The sequence below is a fragment of the Argentina silus genome, assembly GCF_951799395.1.
Source record: "Argentina silus genome assembly, chromosome: 17".
In the NCBI taxonomy this organism is placed as follows: domain Eukaryota; kingdom Metazoa; phylum Chordata; class Actinopteri; order Argentiniformes; family Argentinidae; genus Argentina; species Argentina silus.
The window spans coordinates 6,643,224-6,665,374 of NC_139671.1; the positions used below are offsets into that span (position 1 = coordinate 6,643,224).

At 41.5% G+C, this 22,151-nt stretch overlaps 1 protein-coding gene across 1 annotated transcript; it reads left to right on the plus strand.

The window, feature by feature from the left end:
• Window positions 1-1,868: 1,868 nt before the first annotated feature.
• lin28b (lin-28 homolog B (C. elegans)) lies at window positions 1,869-21,872 on the plus strand (the record flags this gene model as incomplete). Its single annotated transcript, XM_083688802.1, has 4 exons — window positions 1,869-1,890; window positions 6,352-6,542; window positions 17,440-17,627; window positions 21,572-21,872. 4 exons carry the CDS (start codon window positions 1,869-1,871, stop codon window positions 21,870-21,872), a joined length of 702 nt encoding a protein of 233 aa, XP_083544928.1.
• Between the last annotated feature and the right edge of the window lie 279 nt (window positions 21,873-22,151).

The following is a 22,151-nucleotide window of genomic DNA, read 5'->3' on the forward strand; positions in this document are numbered from 1 at the left end:
TGTCTGAGTTAATAGTATTATATGGTCAATGAATGGATGAACAAATGCATTCATCATATGGCTTTAACTCCAATGATGGGCCTGATTAACAAAAGGCATGCATTATCAAAATCAACTGTCCTACAGCATTAGAGCGCTGCGCATGTCATCAAATGATGGCACAGGCGTATGCAGAGCTTGCGGCGGCAAGAAGCAATTTGAGATTCGAGTGACAGTTTCACATAAAACAATTAATTATAGACTACAAGTGATCCGGGCCTTGGTGTGCCCGAAAGAAAGGAAGCTTCCAATACCAAGACATGGTCAAAACGGAGCTATGTGTGACTCGGTAACTGCGGATAAAAGGTAAGACGGTGCGCCGCCCAATAAATATGACAAGCAAACAATGCAGTGTCCGCAAAAAGCCAACGTACAGCGCATATTTATGTAGTCTGTAGTAGGCCTACAACACACAACTTATCGAGATGTAACTGAACATGTCAAATAATGCCACACAAACTGTTGTCACGAACGCAAGCAGTCTATCCATTTAAGGAGCCATAATGGGCTAGATGGAGAAATTGTCAAACCATATTATAAGATTAGCGTACCGGTAAAAACAAATGTAGGTTAAGATATTACACGACACTGGCTGGCGTTGTCGCTTTTAACATCCATGATTGGGGAAGGTCTTGAAGAACTTCGATCAACACAATGAGTATCACCTTGAGAAGGAAGAAATGGATCGATGAATGGAAAAATGCATTCGCATGGGGCGTAGAAACAGCCGGACATTTTGCTCTGAATCACCAACACCATGCTCAGCCACTACGAGGCGCTATTCTCTCCAAAGCTAAGGGCCTCTAAGAGGGAGGACATGTGGTCAATTGATGCCTCAAAAACTGGTCTCAATTGATGCCTCAATAACTGTGCGTGTGCGTGTGCGTGTGTGTGTTTGTGCGTGTTGTTGTTGTTGTTGTTTTTTTAGGGATAAATGGTAGAAAACATGGTACCTGCTTTAATAGCATCCATTAGCGATATAGCAAAGCATATAGATTTGCTTTATGCCTTTGCTAGACGAAAGATATGATTTACATGGATTTTACAAGTTTTGCCATATATGTTTTGGTGGGATTCAAACAGAGGTGGGATTTGTGAAAACGGACGTCTGATTTGTCCTTGTGTTTTAATCCACCATTAACAAAACGTTATAAATGACTCGAGTTGTTGCCTCACTGATTGCCCTCCACCAAACCCCCAGGCTGTTGTGTGAAACTAAAGCTGGAGAGGAACAACTCTTGGCTCTGAATGTAGTCTATATGAGGTTGATAGTAAACCAACCCAGTTTTGAAGGCAAGTTCCACTCATTCTTTCATAACAAAAGGGTTCACATCAAACAAACCAAAGCTGAAATGATTCCGATAAATCTCAATTGACTAGATTCGTTTTCGTCGGGAATGTAGTCTATGGGGTAAGAATATGAAATGTTTATTAGGCTACTGAAAGATAATACTAGATCACTGCCACTCTATCACTCAACAATCCGTCTCTCCACTGTAACAAATTCAAACAAATCTACCGGGCTTGTCCCGCACGCACGTCCGCTTAAGTTACAGTGTTGCTATTAAATATTCATCGGTGGAAAATCTCCTTGAATCCGACCGGTGAAAATCTACCGGTAACGGACTGGGAAAATGCCTTTACAGCCAGTATGCCGGTTGTGTGACTTGCTTGAAGTCACTCACTTTCTTTTCGGCTTCATATGCGCGTCTTGATTTGACAGTTTCTTCAGCCAATAGTTAACAGCAAGCGGACATAAGGAAAACGACGGGTTTATGGTAATATTATCTCGTTCACAGGTCTGAGAGGAGAGTAAGACGAGAGTGACAATGGCTGTGCCTTCGCTCACAGGTTAGTGAATGATCATTCTGACTAGCTATACATCTGTGAGATAACTGTAGGCCTGTAGGGTATATTTCTCAGCATAAAGACAAGTTGATATCAAATGCTGCTGGTGATAACACCTGTAGGCTATAGCGCAGCAGTAGGATTAGGGCTAGTGGCTTGCCATCTACAAGCAGCAATTTATTCTCACCACTTTTTTATATTCCATTGTCCCCTTTAAATTTGACCCTTTTGATTTAATTGATTGGAGAGTATGCGTAGCCTCTATGTCAAATAGCCTTAACGCAGATAGATACCTATTCTCAAAACAAACTGTGATGATAACAAAGTTTCGAGGCATATGCCTTATTAGAAATTAACTTTTTTTTCCAAAAAAAGCATGCTTTTGGCCCTTTTGCGACGGTTTTGAATACTTAAATAACAGAATAATGAGACAGGGCGGTTTAGCCTATTTGTGTTGAGGTGTGACCATATAAAAACGATTATATTGAACAGAGTTTAATTATTTCCTAAAAATGTCGTGAATCAGTGAAGAAATATAGGCACTCATTCAGTGTGTCGGCTTTGTTTTCCCATGCGGGTTTTGGCGCATCGTTAGCATAACTTGCGCCTTGCCGGGCTGAGGCGCTTCTCATGCCTCCCTCTGACGTCACTGGTCTCTCATTCAGATATAGACTATAGCCTATGTTTTCTCATTTAAGGGTTTGCTTGTATATACAACTCTGAAATATGGAATAACTCGTAACCAAGAAATCTACCCGTCGCAGTTAAACGGATGTTGAGCCCATATGAGTGTGTTTAGTCACAAAACGTTATAGTGATTTTGCAATGTGAATAGATTATTATAAGCTATCTCTTGTATATTGAAAATGCTTGGGAAGTATTTTAAAATGTAAGGAATTATCGGTTTAAATCTGTACAGAGCCTAGCTATCCCCATTTGATTCTTACTTACATTTGAATAGCCTTTTTAGGCGAGGCTATTGTCATTTAAACATTTAGCCTGTCCAAAATGATTTGTCTTCAGACTAAATATTTTCTTTGCAGGAAATAGTCGTATTTGGTGGAGGTTAAAAGAAACAAAAAACATAATAAAAACGAAAAAGCCTTTTTCTTTCATATAGAGGACCATGGTTACCTTGTTGGTTTGGTCAGACAAAGGCACAAACATACCAATGTGTGGGCTTTTTACAAGCTTTATACTACAATTTTTCGTTCATTCAAAATGTCTCTGAACGAATGTTGCCATGTGAGAAAAGAACAAAGTCACTTTCAAACCTTAAAATCAGTTAACATTGCTCACACGCTTGATTTCTATGTTTCTAATGTAGGCAACAGTCTGTTACACGTTGTGATGATGATTCATACTGGTATGTTCTGAAAAGGTTAGATGATGAAATTGAAAAACAAAAACAATTTACCTTTTCCTTGTAAAATGCTGAAGAATCCACAGACTCATATTCATCCAAACAACACTGACATGGGCTGACCTATGGCTATGTCAACAATGTTTAGACTTTCTTAGCAGAGAATATTTAAAAAGTGAGGGATTGGTGGCTGGAATGCATGCACTAAACGACAAAATGAACCCCCAAACTAAGAGCAAGAAGAAAAGGAGAGACGAACTGAATGAACCCTTTGAACTCCAATGACAGCAATGCAGGGGTAGAGGCAAATTTCCTCTGGGAGCCTATGGCGAGGTGTGGGGGTTGGGTGGGGTTGGCTGGGGTGAGGGAAGTCCAATCTCTAGCATGTTGCTTAGGAATCTTTGCAACTGAAATACAAGTGGTAGTGAATGCAGTATTTTGAGTGTGGTCGCTCTGACAATATTTGATCAGTTGATTTGGTTTGATAATCTGATGTTCCTCTTATATGATAAGGCTTATTATTTCTTTGATGACTTAATTGTGGCAATCTTATTCACTTTTAGTCATGTTCATTATAGCTAGAATTTTAGCTGAATTTAGCGATTGCAGTTCGCAGGAGGAGGACTGCGATTCTTATACAACCTTACCTTTTATCATATAGGCCTTTATGGCCAGGCGATATGACGTTATGATGTTAACTTTGTAGCCTAATCGAGTCATTTTATGTTGGTGAAGAACCCTTCAAAGGATAGGTTAGCTCGGATACATGCGGGTAGATGTTTGTGGGTGAGTACCTTAGCTGTGTGTCCCGGTCAGAAAAGCTCTCTCAGGATATGAGTGAGTCGATAACATCTGACACCGGTGGCCAGCCCTGTGACCCAAACCGTAATTCTGTGGCCACGGCGGAGGCCTCCACACCGCATCTTCAAAAACAGAGTTTGCGCGGGGGTTGGGCTGGGCCAGGCTGGGTTGGGGGTAGGGGTAAGCTCATGAATTCCGGAGGGTGGGCTCTTTAGGGTTGGTGGGTGGGTTGTTGTTGATTCATTCCTCCAACTTGTTTTTCTCCTTTTCCATCCCTGAAAGTAACCTGTTTGGTTAATGGATATTGATTTGAGATAAGAGGACTCGTAAAATGTTACTCAGTCAAGATGTTTACAGACATAGCCTATTAGTCTATCCATAAGGATTTAGATGATCAAACTGTTAATGCTACCCAAATTCCAGTGTTGAGAGATGACCATGTGCTATCCACTCCTCATTTTATCAGTGCAAATCTTTGCCATTGCCTATCAGTATTTACAGACCCTATTCACTCAGATTGATAATGTATTTACAATATCTTGGTCATTTTAGGCTATGATTGTGGTTGAAGTCAGTGAAGGAATTTGACTTTTTTTGTAGTTTGGTTTTATCCCTGTTCACTCCCATTTCCAATGGAACCCCATTCTGAGCATAAAGTGAAGTTATGTATGTAAGCCTTATACAAACAACTTTTGTGGGTCTAGTCAAAAGCTACTTAAAGCGTTCATGATTAATTGAATCTTTTATATTTGGCCAGATGTTAACACATGAACGTAGACCTACCTTGAAAATGCAGCAATGAACAAATCAACAAACAAATCAAATCAACAAATAGGCCTAGATAATTAATTGATTAATCCAGAATTGATTTTAAGAATCAAGACGAAGCAGTGAAATCCACTAAAGGTGGACTAACTCTATAATCGTGAGGCCAGACAAGTAAAAAGAAAGGGAGAAAATATTAGCTATATGAATAAAAGCAGATTGATAGGGAAACAAACACGTGTATTGCTATTGCATACCAATTACTGTTTTACAGACTATTTCTTTCTCTTTAGAACTGTGAAGTTGTCACTTGACTTGCTGACTGTTAGGGCAAGTGAATGATGATGATGTGAAATGATAATTCAAGAATGTATCGAGGTGGAGGAGAGCATGGGCTGACCATTTCAAAGTAGCCCGCTGCTTTACAATCTCAACGTTTGGACAGTTGTTAAATGTGTCGCAAGATAGGGGGCAGTTAATTCTCAAAGTGTGTTTTTGTGAACACAGACTGACCACTGGGACCTTCTAATCGGTTCCGAGTCCGTTTCCCTCGCTCCACTCCCCTCCCTGGATTCGTAGTGAAATTAGTAGCAAGAAAGCATGTAATTGTAAAAGTCACGTGGTTAATACGGGCATAGGCAGAGCCAGCGAGCAAGCGAATGAGAGAGAGGGAAAGAGAGCAAACGGTAGAAGTGGAGTGAGTGAGGAAGGGATTGAGGGAGAGAGACATGACAAAATATCAAAAGAGTGAAAGCACGCTGTACCATGCGAGCTACATTTGTGACCGCTGGAATTGAGGATGTTGGATTAATGTTGACTATCATAACCCGTTTTCGCAGAGGAAGCTTTTCTATTGGAACTTTGGAACAGAGGGTCCGCGGGGAAACATGGCCGAAGGTTATTCTGCAATTATTTCTATTTTTTCTGGTTTTACTTTTTCATCTCATGGTATAGAGGGGGCTGCGATTGGGTATTGTTTTAGAGCCTATATGTTATGTACCGCCCCCGATTATTGCTATGTGAAAAGATGTATTGGGGTATGTTGTTTTAGCTATTTGTCTATGATAAAGAGCGTTTTCTGCCCAATAGGGGAACCATGTGTACACCTGCCCTTTGAGTTCCATACAACGCTAGTTAACTATAGAAGATGCATGTAAAAATGCTCCAGAAGTTACATCAGTGAGCATGCATGTACAAGGGCAAGTGCAATCGGGCAATCGTATGCTTTCTCGCCGTGCGCCATGCAAGTAACTTTATAACGTTTTGCGCAGATGTTCGACTTATTCTACCATGCGCCACTTAACGCTTGAGTGATCTCGAAAATGGTTTTGTAGGAGAATTGTAACGACGATGAACATCACGTATCGGCCAGTGGCGGGGATTCCCCCTTGCTTATGGAGATTTTCACCCAACGGGGGCTCCATAAAAGTTGTTTAGCCTACTAACTGCGCGCGCACGGCCAAAGGGAAATACTTCATTCAACACACCCATCTATTAATAAATGCTGTAGCTAACTACTTTCATTTGGCTTTTAGGAGGGGCGGGTAAAGGTGGCGGAGAAGACCCCGCCAAGTCGATTGAGCAGGAAGACCGAATTCGGCCCCAGGTTCTGTCAGGGGCAGGCCACTGCAAATGGTTTAATGTTCGGATGGGGTTCGGATTTATCTCAATGACCAGCAGCGAGGGGAGCCCCGTCGACCCCCCTCTGGACGTGTTCGTTCACCAAGTAAGTTCCCCCGAACGACGAAAACACATCTGCAATGATGTTTTGGAGGTCTCCTCCAGTGGCGCAATCTGTGAATAAGCCTATGTTGCTCCTCGGTGTTGATCTAAAGCCACTAGCCTTTCCTGTCGGATATAGACAGAATGTGTTTCTCAAAGAGATGATGTTGATTCTACACAATCGTTTTATTTTTATTTTTTATTATTATAATATTTTTTTTTACCTGCCATTGGGTTGCCAGTAATTTCACTATTTGCCTGACAATGCAACATCGTCCATGTCTTCTCTGATTGCAACATGTGTAGGCCTATCGTTTATGGGTTGTTATCTTGCTACAGTTCCCCAAAAATATGTTACTTTATATCATGACGTTTCCCTATAGCATGTACAGGGCAGAAAAACATGCTGGGTTGCCTTAAAGCAACATGATCCCACCCTTACTTCCCCTTGAACTGTGGAGGGAGAAATTCGTATGACTCAGTTTTCTGTTTTCTATTGCCTCACGGACAGGAGAACATGGTTGATGGTCAACTAACATGTCAGAAACTACATTTTAAGACATTATAGGCCTGCAGAGTCAAAGAAATCCATGTAGGCTAATGAAAGCAGACCACTCACAAACTATGTTTGTTTTATCTCACATGTTTTGGTTGACAGTAAGTGCAAAACACTGTCATTTTGATCACGTGTCTATACAGTTGCTTCTTTGAAAGTTAACAAGGATTGGTGGTGTGAGTAGATGTTTTTCTTCTCCGAGTAGGCTATGTTCTCTTTAGATCGAGGGCATATGATCGCAGTTCTTATAGGCTACAGCTATTGTTTTAGTTGACTTTCAAAGCCTTATTTTATATCTATCTATATATTCTACCAAACAAAGCGCAGTTTATTCCTCCCTATTTGAACCCCTCTCTATGCCGTTAAATCGCCCTTTTACGGTCCCATAAAGTGGCTTTAAAGACTCGTGGAGGAACGAGAGGGGATGAGGAGTCATTTTCACCATTTCGTTTTCGCACCCGTTTGGTGAGGTGCTTTTATCTTGGCCTCACGGGAAGTTATTTTAAACTAGAGGACGGTATGGTTCAGATCCTAGCACCCGACTGAAGGCTTTTTGGAAACGTCTGTCATGATTGAGTAACAGAGCAACATGAGATTGCGTGGTGAAATGTGGTGCTTGATGCTGCTGTGGTGTACTATTGTTGGATCTATAGAGGACATGTTCCATGTCGTTGAGCCATAGCTGAATCACCACCATTTGATTTATTCCTGTGGTTATACATCTGTTATGGTGAGTCGCTTCCTCCAAAACTCCCATGACGAAGTTCAATACCTGCTTAAAAAAAATACTTTCAAATGCTTTAAATGAAGCCCTGTGTGTTATGTTTTGCTATCTTTAGATTTTCCAGTGTTGAAAGTTAAAAAGGTGAGCACCATGTTACACCAATGTATAGGCACATGTACAGATAATGTAATGATGAATTTATATATACAGATTTGAAAAATATGTGTTAATCAGTCATTAACCTTTGACAATATGCCATGATGATACCCATTTCTCCATATCACTGTAACCTTTTGAAAAATATTCTTTGCTGTTTCCCTTTTCTGTATGTTGACGCTTTGTCTGTGTGTGGGCTGATGATTCTAACATGAAACTTGATGTTAGTTTAGTAAATTAAATTGCATTAAAGAGTAGTGTACACACTGGTAGAGTAGTGTACACACTGGGTTATGTGAATACAATACTAGTTTTTGTCGAGAGGGAATTGAAAAGAGAGGTAGGAGTTCCAAACGATAGCAGTGCTTAGAGAACGTGTCAGATGTCTACATACTCTAGCCCTGTGATTTCCCTCCCTGCCAAAGACGTCTGCATAGCAAATGTATTAATCTGTGAGAGAGAGAGAGAGGGTAGAGTCTGGGAAAGACCCTACAGAGCCTTGCAGAACTCAAACAAACACTGTCGCCCTTGGTCATTTGTAACCCTGGTCCTAAGCAATTTTCTATGTCGCTATGTCTTACTTGAACCATGATCTGCCTTATGATGGACAATGCGTGTTATTTACATTGTAATAATGACAATCATGAACATAATGAATGTGGTAATAACAATCCCTCATTGTTATTCAAATTGTAATCCTGTCAATGTGCTCATGAAATACCAGTCAAAATGCCAATTTGATTTGATGCAGTGTTTGTAACGCTTCGCTGTGTGCTTATCTTATTTAATTTAGACCTGGATAAAGTATAGAGGGAATTTACAATTGAACTGATCCTCGAAAATGAATGGGACATGTTTAATTTGACACACAACAATACTTGCTTGTTTTAGAACAGACCTCAGATCAGTTATATGGGGGTGTTGGCTCAGAGGTTCTAGAGAACACACACACACACACACACACACACACACACACACAAACATGTTTTTCTGTTACAAGAGGGGCAAGCCCACAGTTGCTGCTTGGGAAGATTGTACCCATTTTAGATATTTTCTTCTCAGATAAAGACACATTTCTTCACAGACAAATGAGCATTAGTGTACAACATCCAGATTGTGCCATAGTTTGTGACACAGTGTGATATGTTTCTATGCAGGCAGGAATTTGAGAGAATGAGAGGGGGAAGGGGCAGAGAAGAGAGAGAGAGAAAGAGAGAGAGAGAGAGAGAGAGAGAGAACCAGAGGTAGAGGGAGAGAGTGAAAGGCAGAGTGGATCGGAAAAAATAGAGAAAAGGGGGGAGTGGAGTTGGTGGAGAAAGGGTCGGAGAGAGGAAAGGACAGAGGGAGACTGAGGACAGGAGTAAGAGAGGTAGTGAGAGGGAGAAAGGAGGAGTTATGCAGAAAGAGGGGGTGGTGTGTGTGTGTGGGTGGGTGGGTGGGGGGGGGTGTGGGTGTTGGGGAAGAAAATGAATGAGGGAGAAGGTTAGAGTGGGGGAGAGGGGTTTGGGAAGAAGAGAAAATAGGAGAGGTAGGGGAAAAAGTAGCGTAGAGGCAGGGCCAAGAGTGGAAGAAGGAGGCGTGGAAGAAGGAAGGAAGGAGGGAGGTAGAGAAGAAGAATGAGAGAGAGAGAGAGAGAGAGAGAGAGAGGGGTAAAGAGGACGGGGGTCCCATCCCGACCACAGAGAACTCCTAGGAGGCCCAGGCGTCAATAGGGTTCCTGTCTGATCACTTCCTGAGAGAGAGAGAGACAGACAGAGAGAGAGAGAGAGGTTGACACAGAGTTCTCCAAGTGCTACTGTGACATGGGTTTGCACTCTCCTCACCCAGACCTTGTCTCCAAGTGTTTATGACCATGCCTCGTGCCAGCGGTGTCGTGTTCACCAATTGTGCCAATGTTTACGTTCCGTTGTTTATTTCACCAAGTGGGGAGGATTTAGAATGGATTTTCTTTTGCACCTCTTCTGTGGATGTAATGTATGTATGTATGTATGTATGTATGTATGTATGTGTCTCACCTCACATAGCCTTGGAGGGCTTACCTGGTCGGTGTGTGTGTGTGTGTGTGTGTGTGTGTTCTCGTGTGGGGTTGGGATTGTGGGGGGTTGCTCCCACCTCGGGCATTCTTTTAAAAAAGAGGAATTTCTTTAAAGACAAAAAAGGGAAGGGGGTGGGTGTGCTCTCCCTCTGCTGGTTATCAGGTCTTAACGTTGAACCAACCGTGTGCAACACTGGTGCTACTCCTGTGTGTGTGTGTGTGTGTGTGTGTGTGTGTGTGTGTGTGTGTGTGTTTACTTCTGTATGTGTGTGTGTGTTCAGTTTGAGTTTATTTTTGCTGTTGTTGCTGCCGGTTCCTTGATGTCTAGTTGTGCATCTTAGTATGACATTTTTGGTTGTGCGTGTGTGTGTGTGTGTGTGTGTGTGTATGCATGCGTGTGTGTGTGTTTTTTGCATAGCGAGGTTAAAGTGGGCCCCTAGTGAGATTAACCTCTGGTCCGTGTCACCGTTTGGCATGCAGGCCCCACCCCTCCCTGCCTCTAGATAGCCAGTATCAGGCTTTGTCTCTCCTGCAGCCACCCCCCCCCCCTCCTCCACCCCACCCCACCCCCCACACCCCCTCCACCCCACGCCTACCCCACCCCCTTTACTTCAACGCTTCAAAAAACGCAGAAGAAGAAAGAGTGTGGTCATGTGACTTCCTCTCTGAGTCACCCGTATATGGTGAACATGATAGCTAATTGTGAAGGTGGTGGATTAGCTGAATGGTGCTAAAAATGAGTGTAGATCATTAACAGGACAAACAGACAAGCTGTAAAACAGGAGAGTCCAGTTTAGTGGCTGATCTGGTACTTGGTATTTTCCAGATACCTTCTTTGGGTTGTTTTCCATTGATTCTGATAAAAAAGAAAAATCATTACACATTGTAGTATATTGTAGAATATTGTCTCTCTGAAACGGTTTTATGTGTTCCTGAAAGATTGATACATCATTATTTGGATGAGATTGTCATATAATATCCAATGCCATCTCTCTCTCTGATCTAAAGTGATAGCTCTGTTATTTTCTTCTCTTCAACCGTGGTTATTTTTATGTATAGACTTTTTATCTGAAGAAATCAGACCATCAACAAAAACAACATTTTGTATGTTAGTAATGAACAGTAGATCTGGTTTTAAATGAGGACTCTTGTTCACAGGGCTATATCATATCGTATCTTATTAATCATTAGAAGATTATGATGGTAGCATGTATTTAACAATACATTTACTGTTGATGAACCACAGTTTTGAAAAGAAGATTGTTGTTTTTTTTACATTATATAACAACCAAATCAAGCATTTACCACAATCCTTATGATTTTAATCTGAATCCATCTGGAGGAAATGAGTCAGACTATTTTCCTTTTGTATGTACAAATGGGAAAAATCAGCTAAAAAAAATCATGTCTGAAGGGCATGAGATAATTACTTACCAATATTAAACATGGAGGAAATGTACAGCTTTTGTGATTGCATGTAGAGAGGAAGAACGTGGTAGGAGATCTACTTCTAAAATATGTGTTATTAACTTCAAATCAAATTCACAATTTACTGTCTAATGTGCAGAAGTAGCTGTAATTTTGGTTTAGTTAAAGGTGGCATTTATTTATTTTAAGGCATTTTGGTATACAAATGGCCTTTCAGGCTAAGTTGTATCTGTAGCACTAAAGTAAAAAAGACATATCATTTTTGAGCACTGTTCAAAGCTATAAAGGTTAATGTTTACTGGTGAGAGGTTGGGACAACCACCTTTAAGGTTTACAAACAGCAGTGTCATCACCATTATTGAATACAACAGTTTTTTGAACTATGATATGTTAAGAAAGTAGCACATGGCCATTTACGTGGGATAAATACACATACATGTTTAAAAGATTGATACAATGTTGCAAAGTGCACCTTTTAATCAAAAGCTGAAATTATTATTTCACGAACATCAAATACCCTTGGGCCCATGTGTCACTGAACAACACTGAACAAAGTCTGTTACATGAATCTTTTAAAGAAGATTAACCTTATAATCCAGTCAACCGAATTGTAACTAGCCTTCATGAAAATTAAATCCAGGAGCAGACTTAATCTGTATGTCCCTGAAACCTGCCTAATAATGTTTCTGGGAATTGAAAAAAACAGGAAAGTGCAACTTTAATTTGAATCAAAACATGCATTTGGTGCAGTAGTTGCTCACCTCCCTTTTGAACAAATCTATTTACTACCACAGAGTGGTTTTTATCCCCTGTCACCTCACTGTGCTTCATTTCCGCCTTGATCCTGATAAATGTTGCTGAATGATCTAGTACTTCCTCTCCCAGATCAAATATTGGCCATAATCAGGGGCGTTGCATGTAGTTAATTTGGGGCAGGGGAAACGTGAATGCTCTCAAGTGTTTGATGGGGGGTTGGGCAGGGGTCAGAGGTCAGGAGCGCTAATGAAAACGTGTGGAGGAGGGCTAGGGTGTCAGAGCGGTGAGATCGGCTTTGTTGGTGGTTTGCTCTGGTGTGTGTGATTTTTTTTTTTTTTGCTTCTCTTCTTCTTTGGTTTATATGCATCCTGTTGGGTCACGTCCATCTGGGGCGATCCGGGCCAGCTTTGTCCACTTAGCATTTCCTGTGTGTAAAAAGCTACTTAATAGCACTGCACCACATGGTCGTCGCCATCCCCTCCTCTCCCTCCACTCCTCCCCACATACACACATGTGTACACACACACACACGCACATGCACACACACACACACACACACACACACACACGCACACACACACACACACGCACACACACATTTTCCATCATGCGGCTCCGCTCTGGCCAGCTCTGATTTTGAACCATCCTATAATAAGCCACCGCACAGTCGCCATGGAGAGACTGAAGGAGGTTTCACATGCTCTCCTTTCACATCTCCCCTCACGTTCCGCTTCCTGTATTGATTGCTGTGACTGGTGATGACGTGGGGAAGGATGATGAAAAGGAAGGCTATTTTGATCCAGGACGTTAGCTTTATTGATCGAGACCTCCTTCCGACACTCACTTGTACATCTCTCTCTAACCACCCCATCACCCCCCCCCCCCCCCCCCCCCACACACACACACACGCACGCGCACACATATGTATATGTCATAAACACATTTATCGGACACCCATTTTGACAAGCACCCCTGTTTGATTTGGTGCAAGATAGTGCGCGTGGGACCCTCACTGGGCAGATGTGTTGGGGGGGGGGGGGGGTTGGTGGGTTGGTGTGGTCCTCTGGTAGTTTTTTTTTTTTTTTTTTTTTTTTTTTTTTTTTCTTCCCGCCCCTGACCCCTGGATTTCTGTGGCTGACCTGCAGGGCTCCTGATCAAATGGGGGTTTTGTTCCTGTACTCCCCGTCCAGGCAGTGATCAGGAGTTGCTCCTCCATTGGAGCTGAACAGAATGCGCTGGAGGCATTTCCACGGGCTCACCCCCACCCTCTCTCCTCTCCTCTCCTCTCCACTCCTCCCCCTCTCCCCTCTCCCCCTCTCCCCTCTCCCTCACTCTCACCCCCCACCCTGCTTCAGGCCAGGCCCCTCCTCCATTTTGTTCTCCCTCTCTCTTCCCTCCCTCTCTCTCTCCCTCTCTCTCCTCTGGCCGTGCCCTCTCCTGACCTCTGTGTGTAAACTGAAACCAGGCAGGACACCCGCCAGGTCACTTGAGAGGAGGGGACTCAGGTTACAGGTTCTGATTCTTGAGGTTCACACACACACACACACACACACACACACACACACACACACACACACACACACACACACAGTGTACACACACACACACACACACACACACACACACACACACACACACACACACACACACATACAAAGCACAGCCAGACGCATATATGCAGTAATTCGTTTTATTAGGATTGCTTCATATCTGATTGTATTTTTTGTCCTAGAATAAAGTCATAATGCTTCAACAATCAAAATGGTCACATCTTATCTGTAAATGCATCACCGAGAAATTGTGATTCAATCAAGAGACAATTGTATCTCTTAACTGTCTATTGTACTTCTCATGGTATCTCTAGCAAATCTGTGTTCATATATTTCTGTAGGACGAAAGGAGTTGTGTGGTTTCCATACTGTGGTAGCATTATGAGAGCTGTAGGGGGGCGGGGTGCAGAGTGAAACCACTGAACTTTGACCTGGAAAGACAAGCAGCTTTCATGGCAGGACAGGAAGAGGAAGGGCTCATTGATACTGAGCCAGCGAACTGATCAATGACTATTCATCATTATCCATTGCGAAAAATCTATGGTGTCGGGAGAAGAGGAGCAATTCTCCTGATTCTCGCTTCAAGATCTTTGTATTAGAAAGATAACTACTGTACCCATGAGGTTCAAATTAACGGAAATACCCATCTGAATTTGCATAGTTTAGTTTGCTTAACTATCCTTGTGATTTTTATAATTGTGATTGCCAAACAAACCTGCTTCAGGCAGTCTTAATGCTAAACACAGCCGTTGGTGGAACATTGGGTCTTTTTTTCATATTCATGGTTAAGCCACAATCCACCTTTCTCTTCTTTTCTCTCTCTCTCTCTCCCTCTCCCTCTTATTCCCTGTCATGAGAGTGTGCTCTGTTGAATGGAAGTGTGGAATCCTTGCTATCCCTCATTCCCATCCCTAATCCTTTCCTTTTCCTCACGGCACATCCCATACCAAAACATCCAAAATGGCTCCCCTCAGCCGGCAGTGGGAGTGAGCTGGAGTGAGCTAATCAGCCGCTGCTAACTGGAGAGCGAGGGAATGAATGAGTGAACGAACTAATGAATAAATTGTGTGGAATGTATGAGTGAAGGCTCTGTTCCACCTCTACAAAGCCTGAACATTTGTTTAGAAATTATGGGGTTAGTGCGAATAAGAGGAAGTTTGCAATTGTTAAGTTTCTGTTGGTTTCCCATAGTTGTGATTTTCGACTAACAACATCCTTTATAAGAGGTAACTTCTGTTGGTGGGGTTTCATACCCTGCTTTTCTTATCATTATATGGTAAAAACATGCAAATATTGTTTATATCTTGTAAAGTGCAATCTATGATTCAACCATGGTTCAATTTGAATTTGTTAGATGTATTGTTTTTACTTTTAGGATAGACACTTAGCTTCTTAGTGTCTTATTGAAACTGCTGGTTTAATTTAACTGTTTTAGAGATGCATTTCAAAAACGGCATGTACACATGTTATTGAATTCATCAAACAATTATGTAAAGCATTTTAGGTTTAAAAATAAGAATCCCAAATTGATGTAAATGTATTGGTTTTCAATGTACATGAGAGGTATATTTGTACCTAAGATGTGAAAAGAATTGACCTAATAATTAGTTGTAACTGATACTGTGAGTTCATGAGTAAGTATGTGGCATATTTTGAAGTTAAATGTGTTGAATCTATTGAACTATTTGGTGTTCAAAGAGATTTGAAGCAGAACATCTTCTTGATTTGGACTCCTTTTTGCCCCTCCTATCATTGTCTCGTTTTCTTTGGTCGAGACCATTTCTGTCAAAATGTCATCTAATAGATAGTTCCCTTAGGATTAATGGGGACATTTGTAGTTTGGAATTGTATCATTTCAATTATTTCATAACATATTTGATTAAATATAGACAAGGAAGAATTTAACAATAGCTATATAATAAATATTAATTGTATTCATATTGGAGCTGAACAGTTATATTAATATGTTATATATTAATGTTGAAATGTCGATAGATATTCCAGTTTCCACTCAAAGTTTCTGGATATGAGAGAATGTTTTAATAATATTTTTTAAATGTATTGCACTGTTAGGAATTGCATGAAGGGCTAAAGATAATAATCAGTTTTAGCAGCCTTGCATAATGATCATATTAGTATGTGTATTTATAATAAAAGAATTAGGTAAAGATAGAAAATAAAGTGAAGCAAATTACCTTGAGAAACTAGTGTATTCTTAATGAAAACCACAGTTATTTTAGTCTCTTTTAATTAATAGGTAAACTCAACTGATTGTAATTAGCAGTTAACAACAGCAAAAATATCTTTTTTTTTCTCATATTGGCTCCCGAACATAATTCAAAGTTACATTTTGTATGAAATTATGACCAAAATTAAAACAATGTTGAGCCGGCATTTGGTTTGTTAAACGCTTTTCAGAGGTTAATTAAAAATCAAACAATTGAACTGTCGTTCATTTATCTGTTCATTGCGTACATTTATTTAAAATCATTTCACCTTACTCTAACCTTTATGTGTTACATTTTCTGCTTGTGCAAATGCTTTGTAAATATGGCGTATGAACGCAAACTGTATTCTCAGCTTTGTGCTGTTTTGTATCAATTCAGTCTCTCCTTCTGTCGCTGTCCATTTTCGTCCTCCCACTTCAGTCGTTTGATTTACATTTTGTGTATTACTCTCTTTCCCTTCCAATTACCATACAGACTCTCACTATACATTTCTTTCTCCTACTCTCTCTTGCCTCCTACCCTTCCCTTCTCCCTACGTCATGTAGACATCTGTCTTGAGTGGTAATACTGCATTGAAAGAGCTTGAATTGTTATTTATCAGCCTACATAGGTTTGCTGTATGTGTGTGTATATATATATATATATATATATATATATATATATATATATATATATATATATATATATATATATATATATATAGTTTGTGTGGGTGTGTATACCTCAGCTGAATCCAGTTTAGTTGAGTGAGATCCATAAAGGTCAATGGTATCTGTCGTTATTCTGTGCCAGCAACATCTAGTCATAAATCATGGTTGAGTGTGTAGCTTACTGTATGTGTGTAGCTTACTGTATGTGTGTTGTAATCAGATGAATCGCCTGCAGATAAGATTGTTATTTCACCTGTTGAGGGAAGTGAGAGCATTAGGTGCGACATGCTATTCTTTCCCCCTCAGAAGGAAATGGTGTTTAAGTGTGTCGTTATATAGTGATAACTATAGAGGGAGGAGTGAAGAAATGACTGTCCTCAGGTATGCACCTCTGTGCTGCAACAGTCATGGCAGCGGTTTCAGACAATGTTCAATTCTTGGACATACTTTATTTTTTACGGTGCAGAAAATACCAGTTATTTACTTAAAAATGGCATTGTAAAATAGAAAATGCTAAACTATGCATTAATTGTTTGTTTCTTTGGGATTCATAAAAACCAAAGAAACGTCGACCATCACCTTCCAATTTACCCCCACACTCCATTTTTCTTGAATGATTTTGTATTCATTTTGACATGAAAGATGTTATTGAACAACTTAAAGGGGCAATCTGTAAATTGTGTGTAAATGTAGTGGTTACATTTATCCAGCCCCACCCCTTTAAAGCTGTATCATGTTGAGAAGGTTCCCCTACACCTAACTCATTCGCAGTAATGCCAGAGCATTTCTAAAAGGGGTGGTCTGCTTTTCCTCCACAGAGTAAGCTGGTGATGGAAGGCTTCCGCAGCCTGAAGGAGGGCGAGCAGGTGGAGTTCACCTTTAAGAAGTCCTCCAAGGGCCTGGAGTCCCTGCGGGTGACTGGGCTGGGTGGGGGACCCTGTGCAGGCAGCGAGAGGAGACCCAAAGGGAAGGTCCCGCCCCAGAAACGCAAACCAAAGGGAGACCGGTGAGTAGGAGAGCAAAGTATCCTGGGATTGCACCGGCGTTGGCCACAATGTGGGTGGAGCTTTCTGTGGGGGAAAAGGTGTCATAATAGCATGGTCAAAATAGTTCTTCTTGAATAGTGTCATGTTCTGTAAAAGAAAAAAATAATTAAAATAGATTATTTGGGGAGCTGTTCTTTCAGTGTTTATTTTGAAGGTCCACTCATTTCTAAGAGAGTTCTAAACATGGTGGTATGTGTGATTAATGTAGAATCCAAGGCTAAATACCTCCCAGTCGACGAATGTTCAAATCTGTAACGAAACACGACCGGAGTGAATGTGAGTTCTGAGCAGTAACACCAAGTCTAGCGTGGTGTTGGAGATTTCTCGGTGGTAGTCAACGGTGGGCTATTTCTTCTCAGTGGGCATAGCTTGTAGATTCAATCCATCCAAGTACATGCCTGTTGCCATGGTTATCCTGCTCTGTGTTAATGCATTGAATACGGCACTCCGGCTGCTATTTCGCAGCTATTGAAGTTCAATTTGCCAGCTTCCAAATTATGGACTACATTAGGATTCGGCGAGGTCCATCTCGATGCATTTTATTGCAGAAGCTCAATCAAGTACTTGAATAATCATGAAGGAGGCTTTTATTTTTTTTTGGCCAGAGGTCCTTAGAATAGATATGTACGGTTTGATGTCTTATGGAATAAGCTGATGGGCAGCAGCCTTCTCCTCTCATCTCCTCTCCTGAGGTGGATATGGAGAGAGAACATGGGTTCATCACATGGTCGACTTATATAGTGTTTACTCTCCCCGTATGTCAGAGCACATGGTAGCTTACTGCTGTGGAATACTGAGAACCAGGTTGAGAGTTATATCTGGCTTCATCGTAGGAGGAGACATATTAATATGATCAATTCCTAGGTCTGGGCTAGCTTATGCAATTCCCTTCACACCATGTATGTTGTATCTGCAGAGACCAAAGCAGTACATGGTGACATACCTCCTTGGCTATCTAATTCTTTTGTAACTAGGTGTGAAAAAGAATCCTGTCCTTACGCAAGAGGAAACCTAATCGACACAAAGGCTTTCCCCCGATAGGCTTACACAACTGAATTATTCAGTTTATTTGGGATAATTGCTCTGTTTTGAGGTTTAGTAAGGGTGCTGCGTTTGTCTTTGGCAGGTTCTTGCATTTGATGTCACCTCTCAGTTACAGTAGTGTGTCGGATTCTGTAAGATGGGCTCCCTGGCTCCCACTGCCGTTACGCTACTCTGCCCCCTACTGGCCACAGCCATGCATAACCACAGTGGGGTCACGGCCACACAGTGTGGAGAAGAAGTGCTAATTACTGTTGATGCTGTATCAGATATTGTCGTCCTAAACTAAGGCATATTTTACAACTCAAACCAGCCCAACTAGAACATGAAGCCAGAGTTCAGAGTGAATTACCTCTGTCCTAAGATCCTCACTGACTCACTAAATGAGTATGTACAGTATTATGACTCTGAGCTGGTGTTTGCCTGTTATTTATGGAAATAATAAGATAAGATTATATTTAAATCAGTCACTACAGCACCAGATACCAGATGGTACGTACTGTGTACTACATGTATGTTTTTTTTCTGATGAATCGTGAAGAATTAAGAGTCATTATTTGGTACTAACTTTTTAATTAAAATTTCCATTGCAAGTTTTAAGGAAATATTAAGTACGTAAGGGATTACAAGATAAAAACGCAACCAGTGAGTTCACATCAAAACGCTTTGCATAAATACATGACAGAATAACAGGGAGAACCATATGTATACATGTTTGTAGTAGGGAACCCTGGAGGGAATATGGGAATATTGCGGATGTTGTTCTGGAGAGGCAAGGACAAATGAGTTGGGCTATATTTAGGCTAAAGGCATCCTTCAACCTGCCTTCCCTGTGCTCAGGTATTACCGTGGTTACCACAAGCTCCTTGGTAACCCACAAGGTCCCCCATTAACCGCAACTGAACCATATATTTTCTGCCCGACAGTTTTGGAAAAACCACGGGACAGATGTTAATAAGAAAATAATGATCGCTTGTTAAAAGAAATAAAGTACGTATGAACCTGGGTCAATTCTATTTAACTTGAAGGCTATTCATTAATTTAATTGGACAGGGACATTGAATTTAATCACTCGTCTCTTAGTTATGTTATTGCTGTTTTTCAATGCGAAGTCCATGGGCAATTAAATTGGAATTGAAATGGACTTGACCTCTGCCCTGCAACAAATCTCATGTTCTTTATTCATTGAGCGGTTTTGTTTTCGAGTGGTTTGTTGTTTCCTATGCTGTGTTGAGCTAAGAGATTCTCCAAGGCCAGTTTGCTCTCTTCAGAATGAGGCTGGAGGATGAATACAGCATCTTTTGTAAGACTGGTTTTGCTCACTGGCCTTCAAAATCATTATAGGCTAATTGCGGCGTTCCATGTGGAAACATGGAGGAAGCCAAAGCTCTCTCTCTCTACCTCTGAGAAATGGGATGATGATGATGAAGTGTCTTTTCGCAGATCAGGAGAATGTGGATGATTATCTGAGGAGAGGACAGTGTGTTATTGATTTGTATTATGGATTTGTATAAATATAGATGAAACACTGCTTTGCGTTTAAAAAAAATAAAATAATAATGTATACAGCTTTCAGATATTATTTGAGAGCGAGGGATGAGAGAGATGGAGGACATATGCAACATAATTACAAGTTACATTATCAGTCAGTCATTAACCGTTAAAGAAAACAAAACACAACCTAAAATGAAGAGAAGGGAACATTTGAATAAATATATTCAAAATAATGAAAAGAGTAGCAAGTAGTAAGTACTTGATTATGAAGAGGATCCAAAAATGCTTTTACAGTAGTAGAGTAGCTATTAATAACCATAGATTTATGGAGGGTACAAATGGGGTATAGACTACAACCTTGACACACACACACACACACACACACACACACACACACACACACACACACACACACACTCACACACACACACACACACACACACACACACACACACACTCATATGCATATACAGATACATGAAAACACACACACACACACACACACACACACACACACACACACACACACACACACTCATATGCATATACAGATACATGAAAACACACACACACACACACACACCCATGAGCATCAACATCAGGGATAAGAGAGTGGCATACCACACTGTGGACTGTGAGCCACATATTACAGAACTAAACATTAAATTGGAACCGACAGTCCAAGTATTGGCTGACACACTTCAGAAAATGTGTTTGTAGAACCGTGAGCAGTATATCAGAACTCTTCCATCTTAGGAAGCATCAGTCCTTCTCTGACCCAGTTGGAGGGGGTGGTGGGCCAGAGGATTTCCAAATAAATAAGATAAAGCGGTGAGCCAGCAGAGATGAAAAATCTATAACGTGACGATATTATTTTACCAATGTTATGTTTTGAGAAACCACTCCAAATATAACAGTTCATGGGTTAGGGGAAATTGTTTTTCCAGAGATGATGGAAAAACTCTCGAAGATACTGTACCAGACATGGTTTTGCATGACCAAAACATTATGGTACTATATATAGATGCAGGGGCTTGATGGCGCCTTATACAATTGCGACCAATAAGGGATACGTTTTTGCGGTTCTGGTTCTTGATGGATGTCTTTATAGCAATCAGATTTCAGTAGGATACATACCCTTTGTTATATCCCCATCTAGTGGAGGAAGGGCCACTTGTTTGGAAATCCATGAGAAGCTGAAGTCAGTCTATTTGCACTTTAGCCAATAACAGCATTGATGTGAGGAAAATAATTGTGTTTTAACAATTAGAGGTACATTCTCATTTGAGTTACAAGATAATTTTCCCTGCAAGTTAAATTCTCCCCACCCCTCCCCCTCCCCCTCTCCTCTTCTCTTCTCTCTTTCCAGCTGTTATAACTGTGGAGGTCTGGACCACCACGCTAAGGAGTGTGGTCTGCCCCCCCAGCCAAAGAAATGCCACTACTGCCAGAGCATCACGCACATGGTGGCCCAGTGTCCCCACAAGGCGCTGGTGCCCTCCTCAGGCTCTCAGGACCCCCACGCTTCTACCTCGGCCCCAGACTACCTCTACCCCCCTGAGGAGGAGGAGCGCTCTGGCTCGTCCCCCCTGGAGGGACCCTCGTCCTCCCCAGAGGAGCCCCACACGTACCCCCACGGCCCCCAGGCCCAGAGGTGGAGGAAACCCTGAACAGGGCAGAGAGGTGTCGTCCCCCCCCCCAAACCCTAACCCCCCCTGACCCCCAGCGCCCCCTCCCCCCCCATGTCCCCTCACCCAAGGAAGCCTGAAGCCCCACCTCATCTACCTCACACTCGTTGGAAAATGGGAGGTCTTGTTTTTTTGTTGTTTTTTTGTCCACCAGCGCAGCTATGGCAACGATTGTCGGGGTACGGACGCGTGTGAATGTGTGTGACTGACTGACTTGCTGTGATCCGGTGAAGCTATGGCAACAATGGCTGGGATACTTCC